The 19,293-nt window shown below is 40.3% G+C and overlaps 1 protein-coding gene across 1 annotated transcript in view; it reads right to left on the bottom strand.

Moving 5' to 3' along the window:
- Window positions 1–1,805: 1,805 nt before the first annotated feature.
- bahd1 (bromo adjacent homology domain containing 1) overlaps window positions 1,806–19,293 on the bottom strand; it is a 35,627-nt gene continuing 18,139 nt past the window's right edge. The window contains exons 2-7 of the mRNA XM_026151713.2: window positions 15,761–17,518; window positions 10,542–10,951; window positions 10,074–10,233; window positions 9,870–9,949; window positions 6,890–6,981; window positions 1,806–6,777 (exon numbers count right to left, since the gene is read on the bottom strand). Coding sequence (XP_026007498.2) covers window positions 6,585–6,777; window positions 6,890–6,981; window positions 9,870–9,949; window positions 10,074–10,233; window positions 10,542–10,951; window positions 15,761–17,387 — 2,562 coding nt within the window. The 5' untranslated portion in view covers window positions 17,388–17,518 and the 3' untranslated portion in view covers window positions 1,806–6,584. The remainder of the gene's footprint in view (window positions 6,778–6,889; window positions 6,982–9,869; window positions 9,950–10,073; window positions 10,234–10,541; window positions 10,952–15,760; window positions 17,519–19,293) is intronic.

Here is a 19,293-nt window from a genome sequence, read left to right as displayed (position 1 = left end):
AATACCCTAACGTAAATTGTTATTTAAAGAAATCTACCAGGCCCAGATAATCTGCTATCGTTGGTGGCTAGCTTCAGAATTTTCCAGAGTACAGAGCCTGTCCTCCAGAACGGTAAACAGGCTACATTTATAACTAACATGATGCTTGTAATAAGGAAGCTTAACAACAACAATAAGCTTAACAGCTGCTACTAAACAGGAAAGTGTGTAAGGGACAGGTGAAAAAACCATGTTGCTAGTGACTCAGCTACAAGCTAAGCTAAGCTATCGAATTCTTACAGACAGAATACTGTGAATATAAATAGCAGGTGATTCAGCAGAGTGTGCTCTAGACAAAGCACCTGGATATGACACTATGTTGTTATCTAAAGGTTGTTTTTTTAAATTAAACAGGCTACATAAAACACCACCGTGAGCTGTAATAGGAACATGAAGTGATACGATATCTCAGCGGGAGCTAACACAAAGTAAAATTTTATTTGTATAGCACCTTTCAAGTCAAAGATCACAAAGTGCTTCACAACAAAATGCCAGAGCAGTAAAAAAGAGAAAAAAAGAGTTAACTAAATGCTAGTCTACAAAGATGGGTTTTTAGTTGTTTCTTGAAAGAGACCCATGAGTCCACAGATTTTCTCATTCCTATTTAATTAGTGCCTTTTCTACTTCTATTTTAACTGGTAATGTGTCAATTTTAGACATTTTCACCATATAATTGTTCAGCTATATTTATCCCTTTTGTTTCGACTGCTTCGCATTTGACTAACAAATCATTTCTAGTGCTATTTGCAAAGCAATTTAACTGGTAATTTAGTACTTGTAGCTGCTTTAACCCAATAAGTGTCTATCCATTACCTTTCAAACCTTTCTGACTCTGTGTGTGTATTTGAAACTAAAACTATTTATTCCTAATATTTAACTGCTTCAGATCCACTGATTTCTCTCCCTAACTGCATTAAGCCTTATTTGGGAACCATAAATCTTGTACTGACAGTCAGTACAGATATTCAGTAAAGAAAGTAACCTAGTCATAACAGGAATTTGCTGCACAACCACTGAGAATTCACATCATATACAGACTGATGACTATATAAATGCCATTCACACAGACATGTAATCACACTAAATAGCCCAGTGTGTGAGCTGAAGCAGATGAGCTTTCTGACTCACACATGCTTGCTGTTACAGATGCAAATCACTTACCTGCTCATGCCATTTAAAATCTCAGAACCAAATTTAGCTGTGCCAGAGGCATCATGCATATTCATCACAAGCCTAATTATCGAAGTTAGATGACTGATATCTCCTCATTGCTCCTTTCGAGATGCTGCCTCTCTTGTCTTTTCCATCATGATCTATGCAGCACAACAGACAAAAGGGCTTGTATCCAGTTCAGTTGAAAAAGGGGATTGAATGAAACAAAAAGCACAAACAAAAGAGAAAGATTTGAGGCTAAATTATTTTTATGCATGGTAAAAAATATTTTACTTGTGATTTCCAATCAAATCAAATCAAATATGCAATAAAAACTGATGTAAAGAAAAAAAAAGACTGAAAGAGACGAGATCAGCCATGATTATGTAGGTTTGTGTGTTTACCTTTTTCCACATATGCATGTTACACATTAATATTTATCTCTGAAACCTTTTAGTAAGTCTGTGCTTTGATTATTGCAATGACTTTTTAATTTATTGAAAAACAAATCAGATATTTTAAAAAAAAATTGTCCAAGTGGGCCACCATGTGGGCAAGAAGCATTACTGCATCCATAATAACATATGTGTAGGTAATAAAAACTCAGAAGCTTGTTCAAACTCATATATTATTTATTACAATTAAATATTTTTCTTATATTACAGGTCCATTTGAAACCATACAAATAATCTGTGCTGTGATTAATATTTCCAAGATATTTCCAAAAAAAAAAGCCATGCAAAGAAACAAACAAATTCACATAAGAAGTACACCTGGGAATGAAGTTCAATTCATGGTTTAATCCCCTGCCCTCTTTTAGTCTTAGTCTTTTTGGTGAAAGCATTTCTTTGTGGTGATTCAAGCTCAATACCAAGAACTGTGTCATCTGATGAAAAGTGAAAGGCATTTGAAAGGTACGCAAAAACTACAGTGACTATTTGTACTTTTCTTTGTGGAAAATTCTTGGAATACATGTAATACAGGATAATGGGAACAGGCACAGAGGACCAATTAAGACACAAGCATCACACATCTTGATTAAACATAATTAGTTTGCTGAGTGATTCCTAAGGCCATAAAATGTGCATGGTGTGGTTTTCTAATTCTGGATTTAAGTTGTTGAACCAAATCAAACCAAATATTTTCACCTGATTCAAGTTGGCTATACTTCATACACCATCAAGCAATATTCAGGATTTTTTTTAAAACGTTTGTTGAATAAAGACATGATAATATTTAAGTCATCGGGACATATTAAAATAGCATGGAATAGTTTTAAATTCAGATGAATTGAAATAAACAGAAATAAATGAATATGAGACATCTATTTAAATTATTTCTGAATTCAAACAAACAAAAAATGTCTATGCCACTTACAGAGGATAAGGAGCAAAGGAGATGTAGGCGGGATGTGAGCATTTTAAAGTGATTCCCCACCTAAAATTTTGACTATCAAATACTACTGTGCTTGTAGGTCAGGTGTAACGCCTCCTTCATGTAGATCAGCAGCTGTAGTCAGCTCATATGTCCTTGTGTTATCGTGTTGAGTGTGAGTATGTTTGTCCGAATGTCTTTTTATCTGTATTTATGGAACTTATTAAACATACACTGAGAGGTTTATTATGATAACGTGGTTTAGGGAAGCTTCTCTGGACATTTTGACACAGTTTATTCACCATGATGACTTGCATCAATTAATGTTTATAAGAAATGATACAAATCAAGCTAACTATTATGTTTTTCAGGAAGGCTTAAACTACCAAGTTAAAGCAGTGAGGAGGGAGCCAAGCGGTTTAGCAGGACAAAGTCACAACAACCTCTTGATATGAGTATAAAACGTGGCTTTTTTCTTTTTCTTATTGTAGCAAAAATCATGAAAAGTCCCCAAATGAAATTTTGTGTCATTATATGAAACAGTAGCTGAGATGAGATTCCACTTTCTGTCAGAAAAGCAGTTTGAGAAATTGAAAATCCATCTGGTAAATCTTTTGATATTCGGTCTAAAGAAGTGGTTAGCTTTGGGACTTGCAAGAGAAAGAAGAATTTATTTATTAGAATGCTTCCAATGATCAATGGGCAAGTTTTTTTTTAATGTTTCCTTCAAATGGGGTCCCAAATCCACATACTGATCTTTGCATGGATAAATCAAAGTTATGGTAAGATATCCTGCTTGGCTTTTCATAAAGACCATAAATCTAAAAAAACAAACAAACAAACAAACAAACAAAAACAGGTATATATAATATAATGCACAAATAGTCAATAATGGGCTGTGATATGAAAAGAATAAAACAATCAGTGACACCAATCAATGTGCCAAATTTTGCATTGCTGCTTGGCCCCAGGTGATTGACATTTTGTGAACAAAGCTTTCTTGTGGAGAGTTACCAAAAAACAAACAAACAAACAAACAAAAACAAAAAAAACAGTATGCAAGCTTGTTTATGCCACTTAAAAATATATGTTTTTGGCTATCCATAAGTAAAAAAAAAAAAGTGGATTATTATCTCAAAGTTTTGACCTAACTTCAAGTTTGAAGGTGTTTTTTATAAGTATTTTGAGTTATTTTCTGATATTTTTTGAATTAATAAATTAAAATGTTAAGATTCTTAACTTGAATTGAATTGAATGGCATAATAACCCCAAATTGTGACTTATGGATGGCAAAAAAACATTTTTTTTTCCTCAATGGCAGAATGCTCTAAGGTCTGCATGTAAGAAATGAATCCGTAACCAGCTGGTTAGCTTAGCTTAGCCTAGCATAAAACCAAAAACAACACAAAATTTGCTAACAAGAAATTTGTTATAACACTTTGATTTATACAGACTAAACAAATTACATACATAATGTTACCTATTATGCTCACAGATGATAAGGGTGCATCTGGCTTTCTACCGCCCGCTCCCACTTCCAAGCGTTATAGATCGCTAAGCTAACTAGCTTCTGCTTTATATTTAAAGTACTAATATGAAAGAATTGTCAGTATTGTCATACCACACTCTGTAAAAAGTTAGTTTCTCCAAAAAAAGAAAAAAAAATCCTCATCTACTCTCAACTAGTTAAGTAGTTTGATACCAAACATCACTCTCAATAAAAATTTTGATTAAGATGGACTTTCAGGTCACATAAGATCACAGGTAACACTGAAATACATGTCAAGCATCTAGGAATCAAGATCAGCGCACTTACTAGCTTCATAACTCCAGACTGTGATCAATACACGTTACTAAATAAAAGGCTGGGAATGTTCTATAAGGCAGCAAAGATCCAGGGCACAGGCTAATGGTAAGTTAAAATCAGTGAAGCAATCGGCATTTAAAGATGAAGAGGCAAAGCTTCACCATCTCAGGGGAAATGAAAAGGAGGATGACAGAAAGCTGGAAAAGGCCAGGGTACATTTTGGTCCTGCAAGGTTTAGCATCTCTGGTCACATGTTAGCGCATGTCCTTCAAACCGCATCTGAGATCCTTCCAAATACTCCATATGTGTCCTCAAATCTGCCTATTGCCTACTTCAGTGTCTCAAAGCAAAATTGCACGAGCTTGTATTGGGTAAGCGAGCTGAAACACAGAAATACTGCTGCAAAGACTCTCACACTTATACAGTGCAGCTACCGAGAGACATCGTCAGCCTCCTTTCTAATCAGGAATGCAAGCCACTCATCTAAAACTCTTTAAAATGATCTTTTGAAAATAAATTATATATTTTCTCAGTACAGACATAAATACATATCTTTTCTCAAACATAGGAACGAATCATCATCACAGATCTAAATGCTACACTGACTACATTATTCACCAGCTCATCAGTGAAGAAACAAGAATATACGTGACTAACTGATGCCATCTGCCACTAACAGACACCCATCCAGATATTTAAATGCAAATATACAGTACGCTGACACCGGAGTCAAATCACACCTCTGGTAAACAGCTTTGAAAAAGTTAAATATTCCTCGGCATTGGCATAACAAAAATCCCCTTTAATGCTCGGCTGATCCTCGCAATGTGAAAGCAAGCAAACTAAACTCTCGCTGTCTTTTAGCGGTTAGCATGCCCGTGTCTTCACTACAGATACAGATACGGAATAAAACCTGCATCTCTCTCAAAACTTAAGTAGAGAAGAAGCCAAAAAACCTTTAATTGCTCACTCTTGTTATACTTTTTCACTGCTAATTAGATTCAATCAAACCGTTTGACTGAGAATGTCTTTCATGGCTATCTTTGGGGCGCGCTGCAAAGCTCTCCAAAATCAATCACCATTAGACAAAAATGTCAATTTCAATATTTGGGAAATTTCCTCACATGCTTGCTTGCTGAGATTTGGATGAGAACACTCTCTGTATACGTTGTAAGCACACAGCTGGAGCCAGCAGCTAATTAAGCTTAGCACAATCGCTCCAAAAAGATATGTATGCAGATATTTGTAGTCTGCTTGTAGCCCACGTTCTATCAACCAATCATGTTTGAGCATGCTTCGACTGCATGCATTTAGAGGGGGAAAAATAGGGATTGCTGATTTACTGAAACACACCTAGCTTCTTTAAAACTGATCTGTAGTCGCATGCAGTCGATAAACCTCTGACAGAACAGGTGTTCTTGCCCTTGACAGCTGCTAATTACATATATAGTATCCGACCATTGCCCCGAGAGTCAGACTTAGACTTTATGCTAAGCTATACTAACCAGCTGCTGGTGATTATTTCATTTTGATTAAACAGACATGAAACTGATTCCTTCTTATTTATCACAAGCAAGCACATTTCCCAGACTATCACTATTTCTCAGAACAGCATGAACACAGCTGCATTACAGTAAGATTTCTATATGCCGTGTCAGTAGAAAACGCCATGTTTTCACTATCAAATGGACTCAGTGCAGCTCAAAGCAGCAGAAATAAACTGAGTGAAAAAAAGATGTGATTAAGTCTTCAGCTGCACCATCCGGTGTGGCACAATATGCCACATATTTTCATTATCTATGGCATATCAAGATACTTTGTGTTATCTGTTGTCTGTCAGGCAGATAGTAGCATTATTCACATGAAACATCGAGTTCTCGGCAATCTAATCAAATTTCACATTTCTAAGAGCTACAGTAGCTTTTTCTACAGCAGAGTACGTTCCAGGTTCTTCACACAGCTGCTACAACACCAGAGAGCCATGTATGATAAAAGAAAAAGATTTACACTGCCATAGCAACTCTTATATATTACGTCAAACCATTAGTTTACTTAATAAATGCGTGACATGTAAGCATGAATGAGAGACTGAAAAGAAAATAAGCTGTCAAGCCGTCGTCCGAAACTCCAGTTCCTCTCTCACGGAGGCAGCCAGTGAGAATCTGTGGCAGATGAAACCGGGGTGTAATGTGATGTCATGCCTCGTCAGATACTACTGCAGGTTCTTGAGGAGGCGTCCGTAGCGGAAGTCGTAGACGTGTCGACAGAAAAACACCAGCTCTGGGTCAGTGTCATCGGGCACACAGTGGTGGGTGGGCATGGCGTTTCCAACAACAGGGGGCACTACAAGGGAGGCGGCGCTGTCGCTGACGCCTTCTCTACGGCGTTTTACCAAGGCACAAAATCTGGACAGGAAACAAACACAACATGAGAAACTAACCTCAAAAACACCCCTAATGGCTCAAAACTACCTGAAATTAAGAACACGACAGAAAGTAAAAATGCTTTCCTGCTTACCGACAATACTGTGCCAATGTTAGGACATAGCATTTGTCCTCAATACAGGCCACACTGTTCACATCCTGGTGACGGGATGCAAAGACCTCATTCTAGAGAAAGACACTCGGGTTAGATCCATACAAAAAAGCCCAAACAAACAAACCCCATCATGATATCCTCTTACATGTAGAAAGAAAAAGAAAAAAGTAGCGGGTGGGACTTTAAAAACTAAATCTCTCTTCTAAATTTTAAACAATCCCTCCTGCCTCACCCTCACTTCCAGATTTGCAGAGAAAGATGCTTTACGTCATCCTCTGTGACAAAGCCGTGTTCCCGTTCTCACACTGCTGCTCTGATGTGTTTGTTGTCTGTCAGCGCACGCTGAGAGTCGACAGACTTCATGTGGTTTAATGTTTCTAGACAGTGAATTGAACTCGTTCCTCTGGGAGATTACTGACATCAGGACGTGAACACAATAGAGACGCGTTCCGTCCGCGAGCGTACAGTGCTGTGCAAAAGTGTTAAGCCACCTTTCATTTCTTTATCTTTTGCTTCTAAGGAGTCAGATTTATCTTCAGCAAAGGTTTTCCAGGCTTTAGGAAGGTCTTCCAAAGTTTTTCTTTGTACATCAGCTGCTTTTTCACTTGACCATTTACAGAGGAATTTTTGTTGTTGTTGTTTGATGAGTTACTTAACACTGCAATAAAAAGACTTCTAACTCAAGAGATACACCATTGTTGTGTTTACACATAACAGAAAGTTAACAAAGACCCGCTTTAAATGTTATCTTCAGTCACTTTGTTACTATCTGCTTATTGCAAAAACATATAATTTGTTCCAATTTTCTTAGTTGAAGATTTGAAAAAAGCCAAGAATAACCTACACTGACAGGTATAAAAATAGTACTTCTGCACCAACAAGGTGATTTCCAAAGAGCTATTAGCCAAAAACTTGATGTGCCTCTGCTCGGTGCAGTGCAATGTGTCCTTAAAAAAATCTGAGTAAATTGCACAATGGGAGGACAAAGAAAAAAGTGGTAGGAGGTGAACAGTCTCTGAAAGTCCTTAAGAAAAAGGAAAAAAGCAAGGACCTGACCCAGGACCTCAGAGATTAATCTGGCCCCATAGTTGCTTTACTGTTCACTGAAGCCTCATCAGAAATAGTCTCAGGGGAACGGTGGCTGTCAAGAAGCCAGTCTTAAGAAGGGGAAACAGAAGGAAAAGGCCAAAAGAGAAAAAGAGCCATCTGTAACGGAACAAAAGGCAGCAAACATACAAAAAAGAGCTTTGAATGTTCTTCAAGACGCCTGGAGAACTATTCCTAAAGACCGCTTAAAGAAATGACAGGAAAGCTTGGATAAGAGAGTTCCAAATATTGACTTTAAAGCTTGTTAAAATTATCCAAACTATATTTTTTCCTTATATGTTGTATTTCCATGTAAGTTTGCATAAGAAATCTTTGCAGTGATAAATAATTTCATAGCAAAATTTTACAAAAAATAGTGATGATTTAAGACTTTTGCACTGTACTGTACAACTGTGCATTCATTGCTTTGATACAATGGTTATTCTTATTCTGTAACACAGTTCAAGGTGTCCCAATACAAAGAAATATACTTAATGTCCTTGGGCAAGACAATGAGCCAATGAGAGTGAAGGTGAACACCTTACACTGGTATTTGAGTGAGAAACAGCTTACAGCCTGCTATAAATACACTGCTGAATTTTTCCTAAAACACCGTTCACTGTACTTTGTAAGCAGCTGGTGGTTTAACAGAAGTAGACAGCATACTTTTTGGGAACAATCTGCAGCCCTGGATTAATACACATTTAGTGCATTTTTTAAATATTAAATCAGCAGGATTTAAAATAAACTACATCATCAGGTTTTGGATAATTAGAGAAGCATTTTAGCGTGTTCCCTTTCTTTCTGTGTTTTAAAGTTTACATAACATGTGTTGTTGACAATAGAAAACACATTTAACACTATAATAAGAGTCATTATATTCATTAATAGTATCTAAAATCTCTTCTGGTTTAGAAAGCCAGCACGAAGCACACATTACAGCCATTAGTTAAGCATGGATTACAATTTTTTCCCCTTTTTTTAAAATCACAGCACTCAACCTGCTTGTTGTGAGAGTGTGGAAACCCACAATAATATGTGTCAGTCAAACACCTGGATCCACCTTGAACCGTGCCGTAACCTTAACCGCGCCAAAACTAATTTTACAATTCCATTTGATCCAGCTACTAGAACTGCATCAAAGAGGCGAGTAAAAATTACATGGAAATTATGCAGTTTAAATAATTATGCAGATTATTATGGATCATGCAGCAGGCAGGATTTTCCAAACTTCCTCGCAGTGCACTACAAAGCAAGGCCGTTTAAAGTTACATGACCTCGAATTATATATCGCTGTAGCTTCTGAGTAGAGTGTGTTTCACCAAACAGTAAAATGTGGACCTAAAGTCAAGTTTCCCCTAAAATACTTTGTTATAGAGGCAGCGGATTGGCCTCTGGTGCAATTTCAGCAGCGCTGAATGATCATAGCAGCATTAAAAGGATATTATATGAGCACTTAAGGTATCAGAGAGTCTCTTTGATCCTCTTGTTCTCCCATCTTAATAGACATTTGGGCTACTTTATAGCTTTGTTAGGCCATAGGACGACTTGAGCCTTTCAGTGTATGTCTCAGAGAAGGAGAGATATGCAGATAAAGGAGACACGAAGGTAGTAATCAGAGCCTGGCATATTGCACATAGTGTTTCTGTGAGTTATTTAACTCCTCCCGCCAGAACCGGTGATGCTTTCTATTAAACGTACGTGAACTGGCTCGACCTGTGCATCACTAATAGCCATGATTACAGGCACTGAATATGCTGCAGTTGACACAAGCTATATTTTAGATTTGCTGGTCTATAATTACCCCTGACAGTTATTAGAAAGCCGTGGTTAAAAAAAAAAGCATTTCAGAAACACACGTCAGCCTTCTCACCTCACAATGTACGCTGGGGTTGCGTCCTCCCTGTGTGTGTTCTGGACGGTAGTACCAAAGCAAACTCATCATCAGCTCTCCTGAAGGAAAGAAAAAAAGTAAAACATAGCACGTCTTTAACTTCACTTCTCAAACCAGTTATTACCACATAAATGCGTCTTCTCGTGTGGTCTGAGTAAATGCTGCGTACAGCGAGCATACTACCTGACTCTGGCTCTTCCCACAGAGCTGAGACCTTAGCCACGTAAGGCAGAGACTTTTTTCTAGGTCCAGATTTCAGCAGAACAGTGTCTCTGACTCTAATCAGCTCCCCGTCCCTGTGGACTCCCTCAAAGCACTTCCTCAGCACCAAAGTGTCCTCTCCCTGGGAACACAGCAGCAGGAAATACTGACTCCTCTAGCAGTCAGAAACTGATAAGCTTTGAGAGGCTGTGGAGTAAAAAGCTGCAAGATGTGATTTGTATTGAATGGCTTCTGCGCCTTGGTTGTCGGGGTTGCTGGATAAAATGTAGTAAAAAATAGTGAATAAGCCCTGATCCAACAGTGAAACAGGTGTTATGAATCACCCCCCATACTCTCTCAGGACACTTCAGTAAAATTACATCAGCTCTAATTAAAAGTGGTGCCATTGTGGCTGTGTCAAAAAGCACCAAAATGACTTTCTCTACATACCACAGAGAAAACCTCCTTCTCAAAGGACAGGCCAAATGGCCTCCAGCCGTTGGTGGATTTTTGGCGGCCATTCTTCGGCTGCTTGGCAACCGTTTGCCCTCCGTCACTGGCACAGCTGAGCTTCTGTTTCTTGTTTCTGTTGAGAGGGCAGACAGCCGAGCTGATGCTGCCGGTGCTGCGCGCGCCAGACCTTGACCCGCTGGGCTGCTTGGCACTCTGTGGACACTCCTTTGCCACCTTCAGCGGAGGCTGCGGTTGGCTGGGGTCAGACAGCGGAGTCTGGATGTGGGGCACTGATTGGCCGGCTGGAGGCACAGTGGGAACGGGGCAGCCAGTAAGGATTCGAGGGCTGGGACAAATGGGGATAGAGGAGGGGCTGTGGTGGTCATTGATGGTTGCTGGGTAGTCATCTGAGGAAAGAACAGAAAAGGTACGATAATGTGAAATGAATACAGAGTACTGAAACGAGCCCTGCATGCAGATTTCAGAGCAATAACAGCTATTGAATCGCAGCCAAGACACACAGTTTATTCTTCGCCATTTGTTTTCATGCTACGCCCTCTTTCACGTGGCTGATGAACATCTGCAGGAAACATCACGCAACCAAGCTTCAGCTGCAACATAAGCAGAGTTTCTGCTTGGCTGGAATGGCAAAAATTTTCTTTAGCTATTTTACTTCAACCTAATCTAGTTTATTTTGTTTATTTGTCACATTGCGAGATGGTAGCCCTACTTTTCTGATGGCGCCGTAACTGATCATTTCACTGTAAGTATGCTGTACCTTTTGGGGTGCGTGCTGTATTATGGAGTGACTTAACCTTGTCTAACTTCCAGGTACTTTACAGGTATTTCATGGGAAAGGAGACACCAAGGACACTTATTCCTTTACACTCACTCTGAAAGATGTTTGAACAGTGATTGTGAAAAAAAAGAAAATAAATTAAGTTAGATTTCGGTCCATCATGATGAGGTCACAGGCAAATTTTTGACAGTATTTTTTTTTTTCTCTTATAAATTGCTGAGGGGGAGCAGTTCTCATTTAGATCAAATAAAATAACAGCTGAATAAGAGAACATCAATCGTGCACATCAACATGATGAATATTGAAAAAGGATCCCAAAAGGCAAGCTTAATCCACTCCATAATACGGCCAACGCCTTGAAAAACACAGTGTACTTATGACCTAAGACACTACCTAAAACTATTTACACTGTACTGAAATTTACTTGCAGTATAATTATTTCTTTGTTTCCTATAAAATCCTGAATTGTTATCCCCTCATTCAAGTGTACCTACCTTTAAGTATTTGTAGATAAATATAATTACATTATCATTTCAAATAAAACCCACAGAAATTCCATATGATTACCGGGAATTGCGCCCTTAATTGCGAGCCGTATCATAAGGTGTTACCTAGAACTTTGAACTCTGATACGAGAGGCACAACAAATACTTCGTTTCTTAATATTTATGCTGAAGTAGCAAAAAAACCAAACAGGCAGAGCCTCAATTAAGATCAATTATAGTCTTTACCATGCACACAAACTAGACGTTTCTCCTACAGTGGCACTGAAAAACAAGACAAGCATTCTGCTGTGTGAGAGGGGGGTTGTGCACACTCCCATGACACAGCTGCAGTGGTGACATTAAGGTGAAGTGATGATCAATGAACCCATTTCACAGCAGATTTGTGCACTTGTCATAGCAGGAAATATTCTTAACAGTGGCTCAGCTGCAGTCCCTGTCCCAGGCAGGAAGCCACAGCTGAGGATTAGATTACCAGGATCCTTCAAGCTCGCTCACCTAAATAGAATCCAGTCATTTTTAATGTTGTCAATTACACCTGTGCTTTTCCTGCTATGGCAAGTCAAAATCTCTGCTGACCGACCTATTTGTTGGCTTTCTGAATCTGAAGCTCATCTGCTGCATTCATCGAATCCCTGAGAGTACATTAACACTTTTTTTTTTGCTGTCCTAATAATTCTACCCAGTAAAATTTCAGACAAAGATTGCCTGATCCTGCTTGCCTGAGTTTTTACTGGAAAGTCCATCATTTTGTTCCATTCAGATTAAACTACTACTCATATTTACTGTTTTTGTGATCCAACTAGTATTCTACACGTTTTACGTTATTGTGAAATACAACTGTATACCAATCAGTAATTGTCACAAGCTGTCCTCTGCAATCTGATGAGTTTTATTGTGTGCTCAAGAATGGGACTTTACAAAGACTGCTTGAATTTATTTATCATATTTTCACCAGCCAATAAAAAGATTTAACGTTGTGTCCAGAGATGGGCAGTAACTTTTTCAGCTAACGAGTAAAGTAAGGGATTACTATTGCAAAAACTATTACCGTTACTTTCCCGTATGAACGCTGCGTTACTGCGTTACTAAAACCGTGAATTTTTGCGAGAATGTCTCATGACAGTGACGTAAGCGAGTGCGACGTTCGTGACAACAGCTGTGTGCAGATCAACAATGGATTATATATCGATTGTGGGAGAGAGTATGAGCGTGCAGCGTTTAAAGCGTGGAAGTACTGACCTTACTTTGAGTTTGATTCCATAAAAAGTGACAAAAACATTAGGGTCCATCGTGCGTGGGAAGAAAACTTCTTTTTACAGCGAAAAAAACCCCTAAACTTCCAAGCAAGCACCGAGTGCGCAACAACGTAACGGGAAACTCACAGAGAAACTCGCGGATTCTTCAACTGACCGCGGCACACCTGCACCAGGGTAAACCTCCGCCTACCGCAATCCTGCTTTACAGGTGAAAATAGAGCAACAGGACCGCTGAGTCTTTGACTTTATTTATTTTCTGCTGTGTTTCACTTGCATCTATTTGAAAGACTATGGAAGCCCGTTTCCGCCACTAAAAAAAAAAAAAAGCTAGTATCCATAACTCAAAATTTCGAGTTATTTTCTCGAAATTTCGAGTTATTATCTCGAAATTTTGAGTTATTATCTCGAAATTTCGAGAAATATAACTCGAAATTTCGAGTTACTTTTCTCAAAATTTCGAGTTAGCTCTGCCAATCAAAAATATACGTGAATGAGGTCGCTTTCTTGTTACCCGGAAGCATATGGCGCAGGACCGCGCACTCAAAAACGGATCCCAACAAATTAAAGTATGTTTGCTGATAGTAACACCATGTGATTCAGCTAATAACACAGGGATTTCATCATTTGTGAAGCCAGGCTGAAAACACTCAGCAATCTGTGCATTCACGACTGGATGTAATACCGGTAGCTTAGCTGTAGCATTTGTAGCTGAGGGCTTCAGCTTCCGGGTAACATGGAAATGACGTCATTCACGTAGATTACTGATTGGCAGCGCTAACTCGAAATTTCGAGTTGCTTTTCTCAAAATTTTGAGTTAATATGTCGAAATTTCGAGAAAATAACTCGAAATTTCGAGAAAATAACTCGAAATTTTGAGTTATGGATCCTTTTTTTTTTTTTTTGTGGCAGAAACGGGCTTCCATAGAAAGATCTATCGCTTTATCACCTATTCAGGTTGTAAATCCTGTTTTTAAAAAGTAACTAAGTAACTAAGTAATTAATTACTTTTGAAAATAAGTAATCAGTAAAGTAACGGGATTACTTTTTTGGGGAAGTAATCAGTAATTAGTTACTGATTACTCTTTTCAAGTAACTTGACCAACACTGGTTGTGTCCCAAATTACTAATCCTGATTCATTTTTTATAGTAAGAAGGTAAAATTTTCAGACGTTCAAACATCCAACCAGCCCTTTTTCTTGCACTTACATACATTTATGTCTGTATTATTTATAATAGTGATAAGACATCTGTATTTTTCATGCATTATGTGATGAACAGCAGGTCCTCCTGCACATTTGCTGAGACTCTGAATCATGAGGTATTGCCATCTTTTCTTAAAAACTGATGCTTGGGTGAATGAGCACTTCGAGACGTGCATTTCCTCCATCCTTGCACTTCTTCCTCATTTCCTTCCTCGCATCCCCCGCTGGGCGAAGCCGAGATTCGAGGAAGAGACGAGTGAGGGAAGCGAGAGGGCCCATTAGCCAAATGAAATGCAGCTTAAGCTGTACACACCTCGAAAGATGCCACAAAATGAGCAAGAGAGCGAGGAAGCTGTCAATAAAACCGGAGGTGTATACACCCAAACAGTAATGAGGTCTGTTCAGGCAGAAAAGTGGCAACACCTGTGTGGGTGGACCACAGACCTCTTTGACAGCATACTTGTCACAACAGGAAAAACACAAGTGTACTAATGACATTAACAATGGGTCTGTGCTATTTAGGTCTCCTAGTAAGCCATGACAGTATGACACAAACACACCCCACACACAATACCAGCAGCCAGTAAGTAAGCAGCCAAATGAAATTCAGCCATTATTTATTCTATTATGTACGTCTGTTCTTTTCCAAGTTAACATTTCCACTGAGATTAAACTTGGTTCTCTAGCAGATAAAAGCGTAAGTCCTCACAGACAGCGTGACCTGGTTGTGACTGCTAGAGACCAAAGAGTGGCAGAGAGAGAGTGCGTGTGTGAAACTAGTGTTATTTTGAGATCGCATTCAGGTGTTTCTAACCATACCCCCACATATTCAGACACTGTTTAACCCCAGCGTGCTTTCCTGTTCAGGCTCACATCGCTCACTTTGAACACAGAAACTCACAGCAGACACTCGAGCCCGTACAGCTCAATTGTATTCAGCCGCACAGGCCTCGTGTTCACCGTCCAATGACTTTTATTCAAACGGAGACAAAAGGGGTCTTGCCCTTTATCTAATTTTTTTTTTTTCCAACTTCCCACTCAAGTGACATGCCAAAGTGGGAGAATATAAATGGCTCATATAATAGCTATTCTCAGCACATTGTACTCCTTTGGCAGCTGGATGAGCGGGGCTCTGCATGCAAAATAATATACCCATACTGTGCTGATGAACATTTAATACTTCTTCAAAACGCTTACTTAGATAAAAGGAGCCCGTCACAGAAATACGACTCCACTTGTGAAAACAGCTGTTTTAATGTCATTTATGAATCTTGAGGGCACTTTCTGAAGCCTAAAAGAAATCTGATCTCAGTTTGTATTTGGAAACAGAATACTGATGCAAACTTTGACAGGAAAATGTAATTTTGGTTGCACAAATGCCATAAGTAACTCATTAACTTGGAATTTCTACTAAATGAATTCTTGCAAATTAAACCGTGTGATCTCCGCTTACCTCTTTTTACGCTGTGGTTACATTTGATGCAGTCTGTGGGGCCAGAGGAGCACGCTCCTCTGTTAATTGCTGGAATCACACTGGTATAAGCAGAGTAGCCGTTGATCCTGCAGGGCTCTCCGTAGCACGGTTTCACTGAGGTGCAGCAGTACACTGGATGGTTAATCCCTGAGGGTTGGGGACCCGTGCTGGGGAGCAGCTTCGGCCTCTTGCTGCCGCTTGGGCATAAAGCGAGGGGTGATATGGTGGAGGCGGAGTTGTCCGGGTGGCTGAAATGGACGTAGTAGCCTGGGAAACAGGTGTACGTGTGCGGGCTGATGGTTATGGCCGCCGGGTGGCCGACAGAATGGTGGTGGTGATGGTGGTGGTGATGATGATGGTGGTGGTGGAACACCTCAGACAGTGAGCCGTCCTCTGGTTCCTTGAAGGTTTTGTCATCCAGGAAGAGGGCTAGCCTGTGAAAGTACTCGACACATCTCTCCTGGGAGCAGCAGTAACAGGAAGACACCTCCGTCTCCACCTGCTCCTCTTTGATTGTTTTTAAGGAGAATCCCAGAGAAGAGCCACAGTGGAGAGGATGCTTGACACACTCCTGCCCCCCTGTGGCACCCTTCCACTCCGGATCCAAAGTCTCCGTCTTACACAAACTGCAGCATTCCTGGATGGCGGGGCTCACCTGGGAATGGACTGGATCTTCTGTGCCCTGTTTTCTGTGCTTTAGTTGCCCCTCATGTTTGGGATGTGTTCTTCGTTTGGTGTGTGTTGTTCCTTTGCACACAGGCTTACCACTCATTCCATCCTGAGTCGTAGCTGCAGCTTCACTTCTACTCCCTGGCTTGGACTCCACCTTCCTTTGCCGTTTGGCCCCATATGGGGCACTGGTGAGTTTGAGCAGCGTTGCAGCGGTGAGGCCTGCTTGACGCCGAGGTGTCGGTGCAAGCAAACTCAACCAGTCGATGTTCTGAGCCTCAGCTGTGGAACGCTTTTGTTTTTTCGGTCTCTCTTTTTGGACTGCTTTCCCTTCCAAAGAACCTTTTTTGGTTTTCTGATCTCCGTGTTCAGTTTTAGTGAGCTCTTTTGCTGGCTCTTCGTTGGATGGCTGACATTTCTTTGCGTTATTCGCCATGAGTGAGTCGCCTTTGTAGAGCAGCAAGCTGTTGACAGCCTCAGCGTTAAGCGAAGCCATTCTCCTTCTGCGGGGCTCAAACATAGCTGAGGGCATCATGAGTAAGGCGTCAGATTGGTTGTTTTTTGGTTCCAGTGCTTGCTGATTGGCGACAGAGGTTTTCTTGAGTCTATGTTTGGTCCCTCTTTGGATGGAGTGTTGCTTCTTTTTAACTTTTACACTCCTTTTCTTCCCAGCTTTTAGTGCATTCTTCTCTTTACCAGCAGCTGCTTTCTCCTCCAGACGGGTGAGCAACACGCAACAGTCCAACGCATCTCCATCACTCACGGCTAGTTTCTTCTTTTTATTTCGGTGCAAGTCTTTCTTGTCCCTCTTTTTCTTCCTCTTCAGCTCAATCACCCCCCCTCTCCCTTTCTTCACACCATCCTGCTTTTCCTTACTTCCCCTCTCCTTCTTGGGCTTTCCGCATTTCGCCGTCTGGCACCGCTGAGCTTTCACCATATTCTCAGCGTCTGGGAGCAGATTCACTAAACTGTCTTCATCCACGGGTTTCTGATTGGTGGAGGGTTTCAGCTCAGACTGGGCTTTCAGTGGATATCATCATGGATCATCATCTGGGTCCATATGGCTCTCTGAGAAGACACAGATCAGACATTCAACATTAAAGCTTAAGCCACACACAGATGTTACTCATGCAGAACCTGAAAGTGACTTAATGTAACAGACAGGATCTTCTGATGCATTATGTAGCAACCAGTTTTACTCCGTTTGCTGTCAATTTTCCACATCCACAGAGAATAGGAGCACTTAGGAAACCCCTCTCCTTAACATGCAAATACGCTTCATGCTCAAGACAGAGGATCAGACACCAAAAGCACATCACACGCTGCACGCACATTATGCATTCAGACTGCTCTCCCTTTTTCTTTTAGATGCATTTTAGATTTAATTTTTCTCCTTTTACACTATCTTGATCACAACACGCTGATAACCACAACATTAAGACCACTAAAATTAAGTATCATTAATTAATACACTGTTAAGCTGAGAAACTTTGGGTCTAGCCATTCATGTGAATCTTACTTTGACACCTACCGCCTACCTAAACCTGTTCTTGATTGTTAACTTATTGTTCCAGAGCAACAGGTGTGCTGTTGCCATCACACCTGTAGTATGGGAACAACACACCTCGACAGCAGTGGTTTTCCTCTGGCTGAACAATGCGGCCAGCCCCCCCACAAAAAACAGGAACACAACAAAAATGCTGCAAAAGCGGTCACTGTGGTATCTGTGACATGATCATGACAATAGTGAGAAAGGGCACACAGCCAACTCTTCACATAAAATGCTCATATAGATAAATCAGAGTCCTTTGTAGTAAATGCACACATACTTACTTAGTGCCTTTTAAATTTTTTTACTCTCACACAGCATTTTATTCTATGCCTGGCGTACATCCATCCATCCATGGAGTTCAGTTCCTTGGCCAAAGCACAGATTGCAATGAGGACTGGAGCCTCCTAGAATTGAACTGTAGATCTTCTGATCAGTAGATGACCTGCTTTGCCTCCTGAGCTGGCACTTTAACGTTTAGGTTTAATATTGAGAAGGGCTGAATTTTGACCTAACCCACCATCTTGTCCTAAATAAGATGCACAAAAAGGACAAGAGGTGGTTGTAGCTCAGGAGGTAGAGCAGATCATCTACAAATCGGAAGGTTTGTGGTTTGATCCCTGGCTGCTCCTGCCTGCATGCCAAATATCCTTGGGCAAGATCCGAACCCTAAGCTGCTCCCTGATGCATCCATCACAATGTGAATGTTACACAGAAAACACATAAGCATTGAAAAAGAACTGTTTGCATAAATGAGGGAGGAAGTGTAAAGTGTTTTGAGAACTCGGTTAACATAGAAATGCCCTGTTTAAAAACCAGTCCATTTGCCAAACTGACCCAAATTTCCTTTTTTTTTAAAAAACAAAACAAAACAGGAAGTGAAACTCTTGCCATTTACATTTACAGGAGTATCCTGGGCCAAGATAGGCAGCATTAGCCTAGCATGTTATATGGCAGGAGAAACCAGAGCGCCTGTAGAAAACCTGCAGAAGCACAGGAAGAAAAAAAAAAACTCCACACATAAGTGTTTGTCCTGGTTTGAACCCAGGATCCTGTTGCTGTTAGGCAAGCACTGTGGCTAACCTCTGAGCCGCAGTGCAGTAAAAGCCGTTTTTGCTTAACCTAAACAAGCAGCAAGCTGTGCAAAACACAAAGCTCACAAATATGATTTGAACTGCGGTCTCTTGGCAGACAAACCAGTGCCTTCTTCTTCCACTGCCTCCCCCTCCAGCATTCTGATCTGGACTGTTTAAAGGAAGGCCGTTATCTCTCTGGATCCAATACTGCTGTGGCT

This window comes from Astatotilapia calliptera, chromosome 19, assembly GCF_964374335.1.
Source record: "Astatotilapia calliptera chromosome 19, fAstCal68.1, whole genome shotgun sequence".
Taxonomy (NCBI): domain Eukaryota; kingdom Metazoa; phylum Chordata; class Actinopteri; order Cichliformes; family Cichlidae; genus Astatotilapia; species Astatotilapia calliptera.
The sequence above is the reverse complement of the archived record's forward strand: the minus strand, read 5'-3'. Positions and strand labels throughout refer to the sequence as shown.